The sequence below is a fragment of the Mesitornis unicolor genome, unplaced genomic scaffold (assembly GCF_000695765.1).
Source record: "Mesitornis unicolor isolate BGI_N332 unplaced genomic scaffold, ASM69576v1 scaffold9415, whole genome shotgun sequence".
NCBI classification, from domain to species: Eukaryota; Metazoa; Chordata; class Aves; order Mesitornithiformes; family Mesitornithidae; genus Mesitornis; species Mesitornis unicolor.
In genome coordinates this window covers 7938-29102 of record NW_010183428.1, presented here as the reverse complement: position 1 = coordinate 29102, position 21165 = coordinate 7938, and the positions used below count along the sequence as shown (strand labels likewise).

The 21165-nt window shown below is 37.2% G+C and overlaps 1 protein-coding gene across 1 annotated transcript; it reads left to right on the top strand.

Annotated features, from left to right (window-relative positions):
• The first annotated feature begins 403 nt into the window (after positions 1-403).
• LOC104540339 (probable global transcription activator SNF2L2) lies at positions 404-20107 on the top strand. Its single transcript, XM_010184123.1, has 7 exons — positions 404-496; positions 2306-2523; positions 11664-11769; positions 12512-12613; positions 17104-17236; positions 18379-18521; positions 19184-20107. The coding sequence occupies exons 1-7, from the start codon at positions 404-406 to the stop codon at positions 19217-19219; spliced, it is 831 nt and encodes a 276-aa protein (XP_010182425.1). The 3' UTR covers positions 19220-20107.
• The last annotated feature ends 1058 nt before the right edge of the window (positions 20108-21165 follow it).

Sequence of the window (21165 nt, the reverse complement as noted above, 5' to 3'; positions counted from 1 at the left end):
TCAGTTTCAGTAACCAGAACCAGCTCTATTCACTGTGGAGCAGTAGGAATAAATTTTCTGTAATAAAAGCTTCTTTAAAATTCATGCAACCTATTCCAATTTTAAAATCATACATGAAATTGTCTAATTATGCTATTATAATTAAAATGCTAACAAGAATCAGTAGCTGCCCAGCTAAAAATCTAATTTGAATGCCTAGAATAATAAGGGGAGAAATATGATAAGTAGTTGTCAATATTAAAGCAGGCTGAAGGAGGAAGGCTTCAGGCCTTGTAGTAGGTAGAATGAAACAGCAGATTTGAGTATCCACGATCCTTTCAGTATTAAATTTTCAGTAAAATAAAATTACTTGTATATGAAAACATAGCCTTTCCCCAGCTCTCTTTTTTTTCCTGATCAGCTGATGAAGAGACTAGCAGCTCGCTGCTTTGCTGGCTTGTTAATTTTATCCCCACTAACTGTGATTTCCGATAGCCGGCCTGCTGATAGTGGTAAGGTAAATATCCTTTTTCATTGCCGTCTTGAAGATTCAGTAGAACTACTTCTACTTCACAGGCATGTGTAGGTGTGTAACACATCAAAAGTCGGTGTTCTCCATTATTTCAGTGTACAACTGAGTGCTTAAGGAGAGCAATGACATTAACTGTTGACAGCCTTGCATGCTGTATTTATTATTAGCTTTTCTAGCTTCCAAGATATGCAGAGAAATTTCCTTTTCTTAATCTTCATTAGCTGCAGTGGTTTATAGTGGGTGTCCTGCTTTAGCCAAATGAATATTAATGAATTTGTGTGCAGATTAATATTTTTCTCTCCGTTTTTCTTTCTAACTCATCAGATCTCAAGCCTCCTTCATAGTGGTTATCTGGACGCTGTGGAAGCATGATGTAAATTGTCTTTTGATTATTAAGGCCTAGTTTCAGGCTGTCCTTCAGGATTCTGCATTTGTGTTTGTTCTGTGGATTTGCACATCGGAGGATGCATAGGAAACAGATTTTGAAATCTCACTGGTGTTTTTAACATGCCAGGTTGTTTTGTGTTGTGCATCAGGTTTTGTTCGCAAAACGTTTTTCAAGAGATGTTGTACACAATTGAGAAAAACTATGTCTGGGCTGTAATCACTCGTTTTATATTGATTGTTATGCTCACATGATCATAAATATTAGCCATGTTTTGTGCTGAGGAGAAATGAAGGTAATTGCCTTATGATTAGAGCTCTTTCAGCTGCGAGAAAGAATTGATTAGCATTTGCATGTACTCAAGGCAATATTGAGAGGCAAAAGGGACAAATATCAACATCAATTATGTTCTGAGAAAGCATTAATCAGAAAAGCCTTAGTTTTAAGATTCTTTAAAGAGTATAATTTTATTTTTAATTTCAGTTTTCTCATGACCTGGTATTTTTGTTTCTTTTCTTTTGTTGTCTTTCCCAAAGCAAGAAAAGTTCAGCTTCTTGCTTTATCACATGCTTCTGATAGTCAGTGTGTGAACAGGTTCCTTTTATTCCTAGATTAGGGATTTTTTAGTGATTTTTTTTTGTCACTCTGACTAGTGCTTCTGGGTCTGGTTATAAGCGAACATCCAGGTAATTGGAACTAGTGTACATTGTTTGTGGTTGTGCGTGGGGGCTGTTTTTTTGTTGGTTTTACTTTTGTATCCAATGTTATGAGTGCTTTTTATGATAAAACACTGTACTGTCGCTGCTTCTGCTTATGTGTTGGTTACTATTCAAGAAGAAAGGTACACATTTTAGAGATGATTTTAAAGCTTAGACAATTTGGAAGTTGCTTAAACTATTTGAAAGAGAAGTTGAGTCGTTACTGGATAAAGTATGTGTGTGTTGTTTGTGTGCACAAAGAACTCTCTGTGATCTGGCTTTGGGAGTTGAGCACAGTTTAGACTATCCTGTTTGAAAACATGCAATATCAAAGTCTATTTTGCATGGATGTACATAAGCCAGAACTGCCACTGACGTTAACAAATGAAAGTTTGTTGTACACTTACTGACACAGTGCCACAGGCCATCACTGTGTGTGAAACTGGGAGTTGGTGTGGAATTCAAGATTCAGATAAACACGCATCCATTGAGATGATAGTGGAATTCTTAGAACAAATTAATGTTTAGTCTCTTTGATTGCCAGTAACTCAGTTTCTTCTTGTACTCTTGTTTATAAATAAGCTGAACATTTTGAGTTTCATTATCTGCATCCTGTGAGGTTGTGGATTTGTTTTTAAATACAGTTTGTTATTTTCCTTCGCAATGTCTAATGTGTGTAAAAATTGTATTTTTCAAATTCACGGTTGTCAGGCAATTGAAGACGGCAATTTAGAAGAAATGGAAGAGGAGGTCCGGCTTAAAAAACGCAAGAGACGAAGAAATGTGGATAAAGATTCTGGGAAGGAGGATGGAGAGAAAGCAAAGAAAAGAAGAGGCAGACCTCCTGCAGAGAAGTTGTCACCCAACCCACCTAAACTGACGAAACAAATGAATGCTATCATTGATACTGTGATAAACTACAAGGATAGGTGAGTTTGGACGTGCTCTCTCTCTGTTGCATGTGCCCTCTCTCTCTCTGTTGATACCTCTCTGTGTTTTTTAAGGGTTTCACCTTTGTTTTTAGTCTTTAGAAGGATTTGCTAACACAGCATTTCCAAAAAGTAATAGGGCCTGATCCTCTAAGTCTCACTCTTTGTAGAGGGATTTTAGAGACCTACCTGATAGGAAAGTGTTGAAACACAAATATGAAATGTATGCATAGAGCTCCTGCTTAGAAATGAAGTCATTCTGCTCAGGAGATGTACTTAAGGACATTTAGCTTGAGCAGGATTTTCCTTCAGTTTGGTGGTTCAGCGTGTGTTAAGATTAATCTTTTCAATTACATGGCTACGGTTTTATTAATGCAGGTCTCACCATGACCTGAAAGACTACCCAAAAAATGTGGGGCTTGTATCATGAGCCTCTGAGCTGCCAGAGGAAAACCTGTAGAAATACTGAGCATAATATATTGTCTGCAGCTGAGATGGAAGCCTGTTTGTCAAGAAATCCCTATTTTCAGCATAACAAAATGCTAAATAGCTGGATCTTAGCTAAAAATACTGCTTCTAATCTGACATGTCATTTGAAGACTTCTGTGTAGCAGGTTTTCAAACTGAAAATCATCTATGCCTCATGAGAAATAAATTGAGAATTAGTTAATAGCATCTTTGAATTGGACTCAAAATTTGTATTTTTTAGCTCAACTTCTATTTGCCAAAAATCAGTACGGTCTACTTGTGTATTATCCCTTCTTTGCTGTACACTGAATTACTTAAATCATATGAGGAACAATTAAAACCTAAATGAAATTAAATGCGTTCAGAGAAAATCAAGACTTATTTGCATTAGGCAACCTGTGTAAGTGCAACAATTTAATTTTTGCATGCAAATAATTTTCAGTCTGTGATTTCAACTGGCAAGTTGCACTTCTTCCTTTTTTGCACTTACTGTTCTGGGTCTGCCTGTGCAAGGTTAACTTGGGCAGTGTCTGGTGAAGTACACAGACAGTAACTGTTGAAATTAAGCATTCTGAGGTCTGTGGGCTCTCTGTAGAGCACATTCAAAAAATTCATTGCATCGGAACAGGATTCACAGCAATGAACATGAGGAGCGTGAAGCTAACTACGACCTCTGTGTATTCAGCTTGCTGTGACTCTCAACTAACAGAGTAGCTGAGAAGAGAGAAGTGTTTAAAGTTCAGGTATTGCAGTCAGGACTGCAAGGAGGCTTTCATTTTGGATCTTTGACCTTGAGCCTTCTCCTCTAGCCAAGCGCTTCTGATCAGGGTGCCTACTTCTCATTTATAAAATAGCAACCAAATTTGCATCCACTAGCTGCTAGTAGGGGATAGCTACTGATAGTAACTGATAATTACTGGGAAAGTGAAAGTTTTTTTGCCTGTTGTTTGTGCCCCAGGATTTTCATGTCTGATCTTTGATCAAGCAAGCTAACCACTATGCTATTATGTAGTGACAGGGCATACTATTCCTTCTCCCTGGAGCCTACATTTGTGCAAGACAGGATTGGTTCCACTTTAAAAAGTGTATGGAGCTCTGTCCTGCTAGGAATTAAAAATGCCTCTGTTAAACTGAACTCTTTAGTACGATAATCTGTGCAGAGGAGTTGGAAGTTCGTGTATTCTGATTTTTTGGGAGGTAGCATTAAACCACCCAATCCTGTGAAAGCTGGGAGAGAACACAATTGCAAATTTAGGCATCAGGAAACTTTAATAGCTAAAAATCTTTGGGTTTAAGGTTGTTCTAGAGTTCCGTGAACATTTTCAGCATTTGCAGCTTTAGAGTTGAGTTTTAGCCACTGGAACCCTACAGCTTTGTTGGGGACTCATGTTTGTTCAGCTCTGGGCGTTTGTGTGTGTGAAGGCAATTGGGGCAAGTATAGAGGGACAGGTTAATTAGAGAAAAAGGAGAAAATTAGTTTCATCTGGGGGAAAAAAAAAGGTTTTACATGTATTTAGTATCTGAATGCTTGAAGTCATCTTTGTCTTTAGCTTAAATTTTCAGTGCTAAAGTTTCATCTCTATTTTATGAAAGTCCAGAAGGCTGATCCAGAGAGCTGATTGTGTCCCAAAAAGTAGTCAGGTGATACCTCTCCAAAATCTTACAGACTTTGGCCTGAGTTGTCAAAAAAGTCTACAATCTTTAGTAAATTTTGTTGTAGATTATAAGCCAGCAGGCAAAAAAAAATCAAAACAATGCATTGCTAAACTAATAAATATCTGTATGCTTCATCTCGTGTTTCCCCTTGCTTTTGAGAAGAGCTCCTTGTAAATAGAGAACCACCTCTCTGTTGTTAAAATCTTTCTTCTTAAAAAAAAAAAAAAAATCCATGGTGCCCACAGAAATCTGGAGTACCGGTTGACTGCTTTTGGGTAGTGATTCTGTGTAATGTTGATGCAGGGAAGGAGTCTCCAAATGCTTTCCTGACTTGCATTTGACTTCTCTTGTAGGCAGCAGGGGACAAGTACAATCCTTTCCTTGCTTTTTTAAAAAGCATCCAACAAAATAGGCTGGATTGCCTATGTCTAGGAAAGGTAGAGGCTACAATAATACTAGCAATAAGCTGTAGTAAACAGAGGTTTGAGCTACACAATTATATTAACATAAAATAAGATTAAACAGACGAATTAGCAACATTTGAGATGAATGTTCAGTGTAGAGAAATGCAGCATATGATTGAAAAAAAAAATAATTCATGAGTAGGTATCCAGCTACTTGCAAACCCCAAAGAACTCTGTGCAAGACAGTGGGAGTTATCACTGAGATCAAATTACTGTTTATCATGTTCTCAGTGCAAATTCAAGCTTTTTCTTTAGATTTTCCTCTTTTATGCCATATATAGCAACATATTTCACATAACATATTTCCCAGGAAAATTACTAGCTAATATGAAAGAAAGAGGAAATCTAATGAGTGAGCTCTCTAATCTGAGGGAAAACAAGGAAAAAGATGTAACTGAAGGTACTATTAAAAAAGGAACTATTAAACTGGAAAGAAGTTGCCACAGAAGTTCTTGAAGAATGGATTTTGGCATGCACCACACTATATTAATGATACATATTTTAAAAAGAAGACTGTCCTAGCCAAAATGTGAAGTTTTAAAATACAAGTATTGGGATCGTATTCATGGAGGGCTTAACACAGTGAAGTCCGGAATAAATGTACTGGCTTGGAATACAGTATCTCAGAGTGCATTGTAAGGTACTCACAGACTAAAAATGGGAAACTTTTGTTTGAGTTGGAAACTCATCATGTGGAGCTGACAGGTGATGAATGTCCTGGGCAAAAGAACTATTGATAAAAGCCTACTATGAGCCATCACTGTTGTCCAGCCATAAGAAAACAGGAGCCTGGCCCTAACACTATTGTCTGTATAGATGAGGAGATACCAATGTATGAGTATTTATTTCATTATATGTGACACCATTAATGTTTCTGATGTTTCTGTATATAGTACTTGAACACTTTTCAAGAAAGATTAGTTTACACTGAGATAAATGTAAATTATTATTTCAATCGTAAGTAGCATGGGGGAGAGCCTTGCAAGAGGAAACAGGTTGGTTTGTTTATCTAAACAAAGCACAATCTGAGAGGGGAAGATTATTCCTCTCACCAAGTTCACCTGGGAAAGAAGAGCAGCATAAACACAGGGAGAGTGTAGAAATACGTAAAATACAGGATGGTGATCACAAGATTATGTGAGTTATATGAGTACATCGTAGTTGTTGAGTCCCAGTTGCTGATTTTGCATCATGAACATGCAGGCTTAGTCCTCAAACTCTCTTTTTTCTCTTTTGAAGGTTTTCCTTTATTTTTTATTTCAGAGGAAGACAAGCTGTAAGTGTAGTTTCCCTTTCCTGATCGTTAAAATTAAATGGAGAAAAAGAATGCTACTTCATACCTTGTAATCCTTCAGCTTCCCTATAAATCCACTGTCCTCTTCTGCCTTGCATCAGAATTTGATGTTTCCTTTTTAGGTGCCAGGTCGATGCTACTGCTAGTTTGCATTAGCTTTGTTTAGATTGCACAGCTGACTTCAAGAGTCCCAGGATACTAATAGCTCTATTACACACTGTGATTTTATTTTTCATCCACCTGCTCTCTGTTCCACTTGTGAGAGTTAAAGTCAGGACTAGCACAGTGCACTGATTAACTTCACAAAGCCTCCTCCCCATAGCTGGTGGCTGCTGGCCACATTTTAATAAAACTTATCAGAAAAGTGGAGAGTGCGGTTGTTGTGCGCTGTGTTCATGTTTCCTGCTTGGTAAGAGACTTCCCTGTCTGTGCTGCTTAGCAATTTGATCACTGCATCATTAAAGCCAAACTGTTTAAATTTGTGCCTATAGTATTCTAATTTTCACGGGACATAGCTCAGGAAGAGAGTCTTTGTCTGTGAAATGGGTTTTATTCAGACTATTTCCAGTTGTTTTCTCAAGTTGCCAGTTCTTAACTGTTGTAAAATGGTGAGTAATTAGCCATTACTAATTTAACTAGTAATTAATTTTGTCAACTGGTACTCTTGAGTATTCAAACATGCAAAGCAAATAATTCTTATTTATAGCCAAGCCAAAGTTATGGAGTACATAACCATATGTCAAAACCAGGAATTCTATTTTTAAGTATTTTTACTGACTTCCACTCCAATGATGAGCACAGGTCCACCATGTATTACTGCAGTCAGTTCCAACAAGGAGGAATCATTAAATACATTTAACAAAAATGAATCATATCCCTACATAGCTGGTTTACTGTTGGAGTGTTAAATACAGAGGAAGCACCTCACTATTTAAGTTCTTTTAATTCTCCTCCTACACACACACACACATGTTTTTTAAAAAAAACATCCTCATGAGTAGCATTTGATTAGGAGTTGCAGTTTGCACACTGTGGTTCTGATTGTGAGCACTTAGACTAGTGCAAGTGTGCAGGACTCTTCATTCTACCAACTCTAAATTGAATTTCACTGTTTGTTAAAAGTGTGAAATTTGTGACAAGTATGAGAATGTCTTGCAGATTCAGCTTTATAGTTGTCTCTCCTTTTGATTCTGAAAGAGAAAGGTTGTTGATAATAGTAATACTTTTGACATGTCAGTGGTGGCTTACTTCTGGCTGTATACTGCTGGGGAAAACAGATAAAAAAGGAGCCTCGTACAAATGCAACCTAATTGTGCCTGCATTTAATTTCACTGATGGTAGTGCTGACTAGATGGGTGAAAATATGTGCTTGTCTGCACCTTCTAAGCAGTTTGACAAAAATGGAAGAAAACTAGAAACAGAGCAAAAATATTTTTTAAATGAGCAGTATTTCATACTGATTTTTAACTCACACAGCAACCATGTATTTCTTAGTGAGCACACATGGGACTAGCATGTTTGAGCAGATGCAGTAGCAGTGAGCTGGCACTCACAGCTCTTTCAGGTCTTTTAATTTATTCTGGTCCTTCATCCCTTCAGCACATAGCCTGCTAGTTGCTAGGCAACCATAAGTGATTTTTACTGTGCATGATTTTTATGTGGTAGCTGTTGTGGTTATTGTTTTCTAATTACAACAGTGGGGACAGGGATTAAAATCAGAGTTACATTAATAATTACTAATTTTCTTCTGTTATATCCACAACACAGCTATTTGAGATTTTGTGAGAAAAGATTGCAATCATTTAAAGTATAGATGCATATACAAAGAGAGTAGAAGATAATATTTCTTTGTGAGAGGAGGTTCTGTAAAAACAATAGAACAGAGGAAGCCATTATTGATCTGAGTAGACAAAATCAGGCACTAGTCTTCTGTCTGTTGCATATTTCATGCCCTTAATGCTTTTTCTTTCACAGCCTTCAATGAGTCTCTGTAATTAATTATGTCAAGCAAAAGCTTGAAGGTTTTCTATGGCATTCTTAGTTTAATAGAATGTGTGAACTAATCACAGTTGGCTAGGTTTATATCCTGAATATAGGATATTGCTGTTTAATAATTTATTACTGTTAAGTTTTTAACATAAAATACAATATAAGGGTGTATGTGTGTATGTAAAAAGATAAAAAAATAAATAGCCATGAGATAAAAAGCTCTATAATCATCAGGAGCTTTTTTAATAAGACAAATATGCTAAACATGTTTTAAAATTTGATCAAAATTAGATTATTAGTGGCTGTTTCCTTTATACTTAAATAATTCTATTTGCTGTTAGACTCTGAAGCATAATTGAAGTAATGCCAGCATCGGTGGTTTAGTAATTTTTCTCAAATAAATATTTCTGTTAAAAGAAAGCTGCTGAAGTTTAAAACACAGCAATGATAACTCAGTTCTTCTGCATATCTAATCGAGATTCATACAGCACAAAATTTTGAAAGCAAATTTCCATGCTTTTTAAAGGATTAGCTTACATCTATATAATGTGTCAGTATATTGCACAGATATATTAAAATCACTTTATTAAGTCAAGCACACAGAAAAATAAGATATAACAGAGAAGGTGGAAACATAATGTGGTTCCCTTAGGAAGGTACATTATGGTATGCATGGTGGTGTGATATTGTACTGCTTGCTTTGCTTTGCTTTGCTTCGCTTTGCTTCGCTTTCCCACAGGAAAGTCCAATGCCTTGCATGTACAATGTGAGCACGGATCAATTAATGAATGTCTGAATTCCCCCTGGGCTTCTTTATAATGCTTATAAGGAGTCTGAATATTTTGCAGATGCAGAATGTTTTTTCACAACATTTAATTCTAATTTTACAAATGAGGAGTAGAAACTTAAATTTTAAGACACCATTTCGACACTAGAGATCTGATTTCTTAGAGTACTTGGAGTTCTATATGCTTGGAACAAATTTCACTGGTCTCAGTTGCAGCTGTGAGTACAGAACACTTCTCTTTATTAACAAAAAAAAATACAGTCCTCAATGTGCAAAGATGTAGAAACACAGGTTAATTTAGTCAGTTGTGTAGTGTGTACTTAATGCTTTGCTTGTATTACTTCCAGTTTCACTTTGAGAAGGCAGTCTGTGATGAAATTCTGTCATGTGGCATGACATAGACACTCACATAGATAGTTAACAAGATTGGTGCCTTTAAATTCATAATATAAACACCTCCCACTTTGGGGAAGTATGAAAGTAATGACTTTCTCTCTGGTGTGAGTTGGTAGCAAAAGAGATGGGAGGTGCAGTGTCTTGAGTTTCACAATTAATTACTGGCAGGAGAGAAATAGTAAGACTTGGGATGACAATTATCTGGTCATTCTATGATTTATTGTTGTGACCTACCGGGTACTTCACAAATAAATAAGAATCTGTTGGGTGAAATTGCTAGTAACTGCCTGGAGTGTGAGGTCCAGGTGATGTGTCAGGGTGTCTGCCCCAGCGGAGATGCACAGCCTTGTCTCGCTGTGTGGCAGCAGCACCCAGAAGTACGTTTGTACATATGCCATAACCTTGCTGTACTCTAGGAGGCAGCCTGGCTGTTGTTGTTCAGCGAGCAAGGGGAACGGCTTCTCCTGCTGCAAGTCAGACAAAAGTTGTCAGGATGAGACACAGGTTTCTGGTTTCTAGGTTTACATTGGATGGAAAAATACTCTGGCTGCCAGCTGGTGCCGTGGATATTGATTGAACAACATTGATTAGCAAGCTGCGATTGGAACGTTTACATTATTGTCCTCTCTTATGCAAGGTATATAAGGAGCAGCAGTGTCCCAGGACTCAACTGGGAATAGTAGGAAGTCATGGATTAGGTGAGCAACTGCTCCTTAGGAAATAAGGAAATTCTGTTTATTACTACTTGTTCATTGTTATATCAGGTTCATAAGAAAAATAGTATCTCCTCAAATTCTGATTATTTCAGGCATTAAGAAATGCTTAAGATATGGTAGACATTTATGACTTCATAAAGGGCAGAGCTGTTCTGTGCTTTTTATAATCCTTATTCTCCATGGTAGAATTGCCTCAGTTAAACATCAGTTCAGTATTAGTTTATTGTGTCTGGTAAGATCCCCCACAACTGGGATGAGTGACTGCAAGAAACTCAGGTGGAGACCATGACTTACCCACGACCTTCTTGCCCACCTCCCGTGAAGGCTGGTATCCCTGAGTTACCATCGAAGGATGCAAATGAGAAAACGGGGCCTTTTTGGAATAACTGTGAAAGTAGGAAGCATGTGAATGTGGACTGGGAGATGCTTGTGAATGCTATGGGCAGTGAATTACAGTTTCTCTCAGCAGAGCTTTTTTCTGGTACTTTCTCTGCAAGAAAAATGACATGCACATGGGGAATAAAAAAAAGGCCTGTAAGTACCATCAATACATTTCATCTCCAGGTGACTTACAGCCACCTATTATGTGGGAAGCCACAAATAAGAAGAGTTAAAAAACCCTCAATTGGAAAGTGTTAAATTACATATTAATAAAAGTTGAACAGTGGGAAATCGGGAAATCTTAAAAATTCTGAACACCTGTAAGTGACAGGCAGTGTTCCTAGAGTATGAAAGGTTTTAGATGACTCATCGCTTTATTTCAGAAGTCTGGAGAAGTACAAATGGCAGTAGTGATTTTCCATACAGTTACAGTGATCTTCACAGAAACCCAGCAGTCATTAATGGAAGTTATTTTTTCTTTGTTGTAACACCTAGTTAGTCTGATAGGACCAGCATCTGGTATAATGGAAATCAGTATGACCAAATGGTTTACTGTGACAAGGAGGTACAAAACAACTATAAAATGACCAAGAAGAAGATAAACTTGAAGTGACAGGAGAGACACTTGCTAAAAATTAAAACCAAAACTGAGAAAAATATAAGACTGTATTTGGCAAACGACTACAGAATTCAGATTCAAATCGTGATCCTGCTTCCATAAAGCCGCCTATACGTATAATCTTATAATGATGGTGATAAATTGGGGAAACAGCACAAAGGATATGTATTAATCTGTAATTTTATTATGTGTACCAAATTAAAAATTCAGAGGAGGGTTCAATTTCTAATTATGTTAAATTTAAAAATATTATTTTTAAAATTTTTTTATTATTATTAAATTGTGTGTGTGTGTGTGTGTGTGTGTGTGTGTGTTTCTTGTGAGAAAGCTGTAGTAATTCTCTGCATTGTGGGTTTGTTTTTCTCAACAGTTCAGGACGGCAGCTGAGTGAAGTCTTCATTCAGCTCCCATCTAGAAAAGAATTACCAGAGTATTATGAATTGATTAGAAAACCAGTGGACTTCAAAAAGATAAAGGTAAGAACCCTTTCTGGAAGTGGGAATTCCTCCATTTGTTTTTGTTATACATAAGGGTCAGCATGAAGTTATCATTAAAATTGCAACAATTTTGGCTTAAATTTTAAACATTGTTACACACTTTGTTAGGAATTTTGTTTGATGTATACTGCAGTATATAACTGTAATTTCAACGTCAAATAAAAATGTAGCAGTGTGACATGAATGATGCTTTCAGAGATGACACCTCAATGTCCTTTTTGCAAAGACCTAATTGTGAATTTGTAAACACATCATAGGTAAAAACACAGTGTTTGCAATGGTTTAATAGCTCAAGGGGAATATAGTAATCCCTAAACAAGCACCACATCTTGAAACAGCCAGGTCAGATCCAAACACAGTTCTTCCGATGGGGTTTAGGCAGCGTGTTGCACATTAGGTGATGTCATAACTCTGGGGTGTACTTTCATTCATGTCATAGCTTACTTTGTTTCCGTGCTAGAGAGAAGAAACTGGAACTTCTTTTACTACAGCAGTTGCTTAATTTTTACTCTCTTGCTCTGGTGTATTTTTATATTAGTAATATATTAAGAATACATTTTAAGACTTTGTTTTAGACAGATACTTGTCATGATGCTTAAGTAAAAATTTTAGAGATAAAGTTTTTAATGTGTTGAAATCAAATATTAATTCAGTGGCCTGTCTGCTGTTTTTCTTCCTGCACCACTCTATTCATTCTTCATTTCCTCAACAAATGCAAAAGGAAAGAATTCGCACCCACAAGTATCGGAGTCTGGGAGACTTGGAGAAAGACGTCATGTTGCTGTGTCACAATGCTCAGACATTCAATTTGGAGGGATCACAGGTCTGAATGAACCACTGTGTGTTAAACATACAGGTTTCCCTATACTAATATTTTCAGTGCTTGTGAATAATTATAGTATGTGTATAAACCCCATGTTCCTTCTTTGAATAGAGAAAAATGTCTGCATTCTGAGAGTCATACAGAATTCACTGGACACAGCTGCAGCATGTGCATATGGATAAAATGGTTTTGACTCTAATTCTGAGATTTTTTTTTCTGACCTGCATGTAGCTTAGAGCTGCGGAAATACTATTTGAATCTGTGGTAAAGGGCAGTGCGTGTAGAGTGATATATCAGCTTGGATTTACCACAGTGGATGATGGAAGGAGCAGACATAACAGTGCAGCTTAGGATGAGATGTTCAGGAAATACTTTGTAATGAACTCTTCAGTTCTGTTAATGGAAGATACAAATTCAAGGGTTGTCCAGAAGTAAGGTCTTGTGTATAAAGCTTTATACTCTCTGAACCCTCTGGTAATTTTTTTTTTCATGTTGAAAGATCAGTGTCCATTTTAAGACATAGTAAAAATAAATCCCAGATGAGTCTCAGAGGTTTAGAAGGCAAAAATCTCTCATCTCAAACAGATGTTACACACACACGAATGTGCTCAGTGCTGTAAATTCAGAACAGGAAACTGACATAAAAGGAGAGACTACAAAATCTGGATGACAGATAAGTTGTCTCACAATACAGTGAAATATAGTCTTGGATGATTATTTTTATAGATAAGGTCCAAATAGTGTAATGCAAACACAATATTACATTGGAACAGAGAACACGAAGACCAGTCCCGTAATGTGCAAGAGGAAGCAAATGATACTAAAAGAAAATTAGGTAAAAGTAAGCTGAAGGCTGATGCTGCCAATACTAATACATCCTTCAAATACCTAAACATTACTAATGTTATGACCCTTAGCTAAACTGAAGAGTTTATATTAAAATTGGAGGATTAAAAATTAAAATGAGCATACAATTAATTATGAAGGACTGTTGAATACAGCTTATAATTTTGTGATTATTTTTGCTATCTAGAGACAGCAAATGTCTTCTGTAATACATAAGGTGTGGTATTTTTACTGTCCTCAGTTATATGGAAACAACCTATAAATAAATCAGCTGAAAATATTTTAATAAGAAAACTAAGGATGATAGGAAGCATGGGACAAAATTTTGTTACATGTCCAAACGCATGTAGATAAAAGCAAAGGTAAATTTCCTGGTTAGTAGTCACATAGCAGTAAAACAGCTATAAATATGCAGAGGTGGTAGAATTGACAGGAATAATCCTGAGTGATTAGAAATGTTCAGTAGATATTGACTGCTCTGTTTGGAAATTACACAACCTCTATCAGGGTGTCGCAGTATTATTTTCCATTCCAGTGTACAAATATGTGTTGAGTTTGCGTGGCAAGGTTTTGGTAGCAGGGGGCTACAGGGGTTGCCTCTGTGAGAAACTGCTAGAAGCTTCCCCTTTGCCTGATAGAGCCAATGCCAGCTGGCTCCAAGATGAACCCACCACTGACCTTAACCAATCAGCAATGGTGGTAGTGTCTGTGAGATAACATATTTAAGAAGGGGAAAAAAAACAACTACCCAAACCCTGGGCAACAGCAATTGCATCTGGAGAGAGGAGTGAGAATATGTAAAACCTGCACCTGGAGCAGGCTCCTGGCAGAATCTGTGCTCCCATGGGGAGAGAAGCCCACACTAGAGCAGGTTTGCTTGGCAGGACTTCTGACGCCATGGGGGACCCACACTGGAGCAGTCTGTTCCTGAAGGACTGCACCTCACATAAGGGACCCACTCTGGAGCAGTTTGTGAAGAAGTGCAGCTCATGGGAAGGACCCACATTGAAGAAGTCCATGGAGGACTATCTCCCATGGGAGAGACCCCATGCTGGTGCGTGGGAGGAGTGTGAAGGATCCTCCCCCTGAGAAGGAAGGAGTGGCAGAGGCAACGTGTTATGATCTGACCAGAGCCCCTATTCCTTGTCCTGCTGCCTCACTAGAAGGGGGAGGTAGAGAAATTGAGAGCAAAGTTGAGCCCAGGAAGAAGGGAGGGATGAGTGGAACATGTTTTTAAGATTTAGTTTTTATTTCTCATTATCCTACTCTGGTTTGGTTGGAAATAAATTAATTTTCCCCAAGTCTGGTTTGCCTGTGACGGTAATTGGCAAGTGATCTCTCTCCGTCCTTATCTCGATCCATGAGGACGGGGAGTGATAAAGAGCTTTGGTGGGCACCTGACACCCAGGCAGGGTCAACCTACCACACAACATTAATTACCAGAGCTAGTACTACACTTTATAGCATGAAGGCCAAATAACTCTTACCTACGATTTTTTTTTTTTTAGGTTTCTTTCTGATAAGTTCTCATACCATTCATTTTGATTTCCAATGAATTGCAGGACACTTCACCAGTCCTGTAGCTTTTAAGGCTACCTCATGTTCTTTGTAGTACTTCGGGTCTACCTTTGGTCTGACATACCAGTTTGCTTCAGTAAACTAGATTATTTGCATGTACACCCAAAACCAGAAAGCTACTTCAGACTGTTGCTGAAATACACAGTAACTGCAAATGAAATTCTATGTACCTGTTCTGTTACATAGTGCATGGTTCTTTTCCTTGGAGCAAGGCAGTTCCATTTGAGCTAGAACCTCATGAGGGACTTTTCAGGAGAGATAGACTTGGTGTTTTGAGACTATCCTCAATGCAACCTCAGTGATTTGAAAAGTTTTTCACATTGTAATGGTCAAGTAAAACACAGGCATGTAAGGAGTTAAAAATAGTGTCTCTGTTGAAACAGATCATTTGTCATGAATGTTATCGTTTCTCATGAAGTTATGTTGTCGTTGATTCTCCCTTTTCAAAGGAAGTTCCACTGTCTCTACTGCTTGTTTTTTGAAACCTGTTGGAAATGGATTTTGATCAAAATAAGAAAATGTTTATTTGTGCAGCTTTTTGTGAAGCAGCCTCAGTTTTTTTCTGAATCAAAATAGATACTGACTATTACAAATAATTCCACAGTAATAAGGTTAATTTTTTTTTAAAACCCTTTATTTCTCTTGGAAATTTTATTTAGTAGTCTGGGTCACAGTGATACCTTACATATGTGGTGACTTGCATTAAAAAAATACAATGTTGTGTGCTTCCATAATTCTTTCTGTCTTAGAGAGGTGTTTGGTCTGAGTAAGGACAGCAAGATTAGTTGAAAGAACCATTCCTAAGAACAGCGCTAGGCATATGCATAAGAAAAATAAATGGTCCTCAAGAGAAACTCAGTGGCTTCTATCAGTAACTGACTTGAAAAGGAATAGGTATAAGAAAAAGTCAGTAATCATTTGACTTTGCGGAAGGAAGCTGTGAGGTCTCAAAGTGCACTAATGTCACAAGACAGTAGGAGAAAAGCTTCTTCAAAACATTTGCAATCATTATATATGTGTCAAGAAATTTTACTATTGTCAAAAGCAGTCAAACATCTCATAACAAAAAGCACAGTGATGCATCAGCTTTAACATACAGGTTTTATAGTGGCAGCCAAAACCCCCTTCCATTATCTTTTGCACAAATACCCAAAATACCTTTTTACAGGAAAGCCAAAGGAGTAGTGTGACAGCCAAGGTTGTTCAAGGGATGATGATAATAAAGCCAAATACAGTCTCTGTACCCTTCTATTAACTATTCTTAATTGTCTAGTGCGGAATTGCCCAGTGCTCGGCTTTTGAGATTTTACCAAAAAAAAGGCACAAGCTCATTTGTTAAGGTGATTATGAAGTCCCAGATACTCAGCATGACAAGATTTTTATTGTGTTAATCTGAGAAATGTGTTACAAGCCAAATGGAGTCCTCTCATCTTTGAAAGTCCCCCTCATGCTTGAGGTTAAAGAGCAAATCTGATGTACCCAAGATACTTGGCAAACTACAGAATGAGAACAGGTGCTAAGTGTAGAGTGAGCACTGATTTTAGGAGTTTTATTCCAGTCTTTTCAGATCTGAGAGGAAGGAAGCTTCTTGGGATAAGTTATTTTCCTTGTAGCCACTTTGAATTTAAGAAAAAAATAAGGATAATTAACGTGACAGCCAATTATCATTATCAACTGTATTGTTAGACTATAACCCATTTTTTTAATTGAGGTGCTTACTGCTGAAGTCTTGCTTTGGCAGTTTTTCAAGGCTATTATGATCTAATGAAAATATGCAATAGTTCCTGTGGTAATAAAAATAATAAGAAAAACACTCTAACTGGACATTTTAGATGTAATACATTTTAAGAGTTGATTTGTAGCTCACTATCGAAAAAAACCTTCATTTAGAGCATAAAAAATTAATGTTAACATTTCTTGTAAAATTCATGCAGCAAGCATTGTTACTCAGTATTTGAAAAGGCCACATATTCTGTGGGTTTGCACCAGAAATTCAGGTCCATGCTGTGAATTATTGATACTGTTTGATTTTGCAGTTCTGATGTAGGTTTGTATTCACACTGTAGATCTATGAGGATTCCATTGTTCTTCAGTCTGTGTTCAAAAGTGCACGACAGAAGATTGCCAAAGAAGAAGAAAGTGAGGATGAAAGCAATGATGATGAAGATGATGATGAAGAAGAGGAATCAGAATCAGAATGTGAGTTCTCTACTAAATTCCACCTCCATCTGGGGCTGGAAGGAGATGTTTTCGGATTTCTGCATGGAAACTGATCATAATGTTCTGTTTTCCTTTGGTGAACGTAACTTCTTTCTGAGTTTGCTGCTTTGGGTGTTAACATTCAGCTTAAATCTTTTGAGTGTGTGTTCTGGGTATAGCTTTTAGAGTACAGTAAACTATTTTTAAGCCAGGAGGATATCAGAAGTGCTATGTGGGAGCAGATATGATTGGCCAGGAGTGATTATAAAATCTTCTGGTTCTGTTCATGTTATTTGTAACTAGAAGTGCCTGGAAAGGCTAGAGACAGTCTTTATCTATGGATGGTCAACCTTCAATCATGGTTGACATACAAAAATCATCACTTAGTTAAGAACCAGAAGTTGCTGCAGATATTCTTCTGTGTGACAAGAACTAAGTGAAACCCCAGTTGTTCCAAAAGCAGGAGGTGACACTCGTTAAGTCTCTGTAGACTTGGAAACTTGATACTGTAGTCATTCCACTTTCTACCACCCAATACATCTATCTATACTCTCCATCTGCCCATCTGACTGGTACCTAAACTGTAGTACTTGTCCCTGAGCTGCTTTTCCAAGTACGTCAAACGGCTGTGCAAAGTGTGCAATTGCAGCAGTTTATTTGGAAATAAGTGGGTATTCTGGAATCAGGAATTTAACATGATCTACAGAAAGGTGTCAACTCAGAATTTACCAGCCACGTCCACATAGTATTTCTGTAGTTTAAAAAAAAAAATAATTCTTGTTTGTACAAAGGATAAACATTTCTATGTGCAAGGAAGAAAATATTTTTAGGTGTGTATCTTCTCACAGAACCATATACTACCTGTAGATACCATGCATTCTGAGAATGAAAAGAAGTGGTCAACTCAAAGTTACTCACTCAAAGTGGTTCACGTGGTCAACTTTGTTATTCTTTATAGTTTAATACCAATTACTATTAAAACTATCAAGAAGTAGAAAAATAAAAGCAAATACTTCTGCTTCATTGTTCTACAGTCCAGATAAAGAGCAGAGGGAAATACCTGAATTTCTGTGAACAGAGGCAGCATTTAAAAGTTGATAAGTGAAGGTTACATTCATATATGCTGTTAAACTTTTTTGCAGCAAAATCAGTGAAAGTCAAGATCAAGCTAAATAAGAAGGATGAAAAAAGTCGGGAGAAAGGAAAAGGCAAGAAGAGACAGAGCCGAGCAAAAGCCAAGCCTGTCGTGAGTGATGATGATAGTGACGAGGATCAAGATGAAAATGTAAGTTCTGTTCACTGAGACTGTGGAGGTGGTTGCAGTGATTGCATCTCTACCCTGTCCTACTTGCTGTCAGAATTCTCAACTATTCATGCTTAAGCACATTTTTAATCTGTACTGATCATCTTGAGAGAATTGGGTGGGGGTGTTAACTGTATCTGGGTATGCTTACGAGATCTGGTCCAAGTGCTGAAAAAAAAGAAGTCTAAGAAGGTTTGGAGGTTTTCTTTTATTGGAGCTGTTGTTACTTTCATTGAAACTTTAAAAATTATGGTCTCTTTGCTTGTGTCCACAGACAAAAAACTTATAGATTGATTTTTTTTTTTAATTTTTTTTTGCGGTGAATGCTTCTGCTATTGCAACAAATGAAAACAGACTTCTTCACAGTTGGTTTATTTTTTTGATGTCTGGGTAGAAGGAGAGATCTGCTGTTTCCTGACTCTATCTCTTTCCTTCTCTAGAGAAGTCTACAGCAATTAAATGAAATGTCATTAAAGAGAAGTATTTAGATTACATAGTACCTTTCTTAGGGCTACCTAGATTTGTCAGTTTAATTGACATTTTTCTTCATTTTTCTCTCTCTTTTTTTTTTCTTCCTCCTTTAACAAATTCCCCAGAATAGCTGGCAAAGAATTTCTGACTTGTCTTGTGTCTCTTACCTCTAGGACCAGTCGGAAGCAAGCGGAAGTGATGATGAGTGATCCATAGGGTTTATTTTCTTGGCAGAACTGACCCCTTCCCCTTCTCTTCTCCCTTCTCCTATTTTACACCCAGTGAATTCATTTTGTCAAATAGACATTGGGTTGTTTCTGTACTTTCATTCTATATAAGTTAGCTTTAGGATAGTGCCAGACAAACATATGATATCATGGTGTAAAAAAAGGAAAAAAGAATGTAACATATTGTGACCAAATGGGCCTCAAAAGATTGTAAAACAAAACAACAAAAAAGGCTTTTGATGGAAAATGTGGGTTGATAGTATATTTCTATGAGCTGGTTCTAACTTGTTAATGATTTGATTGTGCCTGGCTTTGTCATTTAAAATGATGTTCTTTAGTGGCATCAGAAAAGGGGGATAAAAAAAGGGGGATAAAAAGTCTTTTGTAGCATTGATAACCAGGAGAAGCCATTAAAAGCCACTGGTTATTTTATTTTTCGTCAGGCAGTTTGGAAAGTTTTTATTTGTTCTGTATTGGTTTTTTACACTGTGGTACATATATGCAACTTTGTTTAATAGCTTATAAATGTACAGTAGTTAGCCTTCATCCACCTTGTCCCATATACGTTTATCCACTTTACGCTTGATGATCTGCAGAAAAACGCTTTTTGAATTGTATCAAATTTATGTCTACTGTAAACTTTGCTTAACTTTTTCTTCCTTGGTTAAAAAAGTTGGGTTAAAAAATGCTTACTGAATATCGCAATCTATATACGGTAATGGATGGCTTCTTTCATCAGACTGATCTTCTATGTTACCAATGTGGATTATCACCTTTTCCCTAAAGTGTACTTAATCTTTGCTTTCTTTGCACAATGTCTTTGGTTGCAAGTCATAAGCCTGAGGCAAATAAAATTCCAGTAATTTTGAAGAATGTGGTGTTGGTGCTTTTTTTAAATAAAGAGATAACTTAGCTCAATACATGCAGCCTTGTATTATGAGTTCCACAAAAATATTTTCATAGTAGGGGTGAGATGGCAGGAGTGTCTCCTGCAGAGAGGTCCACTGTGGTCTGTCCTGAATGTAAAATAAGAACTCATTCAAATACCATGAAAGAATCTTCAGAGATAGAAAGAAGATCTGTAATACATGTTAAAATAGGAATAATAACATTGAAGTAATAAAATAATACCTTGAAGTAAAAGTGTATTTCATTACGTAGTTACAATTGAAGTGATTAAGCAGTAAAATAAACATTTAATTTTCTTTCTGGAAATGTATGTCCATAGGTCTCAGTGAGTATGAATACTGTTAGTTATGCTGGGAGTCAGCCCACCTGTAAGTTGGTTTATTTTAAGTATTATCTCAAGATACGGGGCTTGCAATGTACTAAGATGTGGTAGTATAAACATTTGAATTACATATCTACGCTTAATGTTGCTACTCTGGAAAATCAAAACTTCTTAGATTTGAACATATATTGACTAGAAAGTGTGCAAGCGTAGGAGTTGATTTGTAAACAGAACATTTCTTTGCTATCTGAACTGTGTGTTTCTCAGTATGTGTCTACATCACACCTCTTTATACTGCCTTGCAGTATGTTACCTGCGTCAGATTTTTCTAGTTGTAAGTTTGGTGCCCATTTGTGTGTATTAGCCCTGTGCTAAGTCAGCTTTGCTTAGTTTTAGCAATTTCAAACATTTCATTTCTAGTGTGTGCCCCACACAACCCTGAAATAAAGACCCTGTAAAGAGGGAAATGCACCATTGATCTCAGAGGGACACATGGATGAGACCAGTGTCTGAAGCAGCTTTGCAGAAAACAACCTGGTGGTCCTGGTGGCCCCCACGTTGAACATGAGCCAGCAATGCACCCTCGAAGGGAGGATGCAAAGACAACAGAGCCAGGCTCTTCTCCGTGGTGCCCAGTGACAGGTTCAGAGGCAATGGGTGCAGACTGGATCACAGAAGGTGCCCTCTGAACATCAGG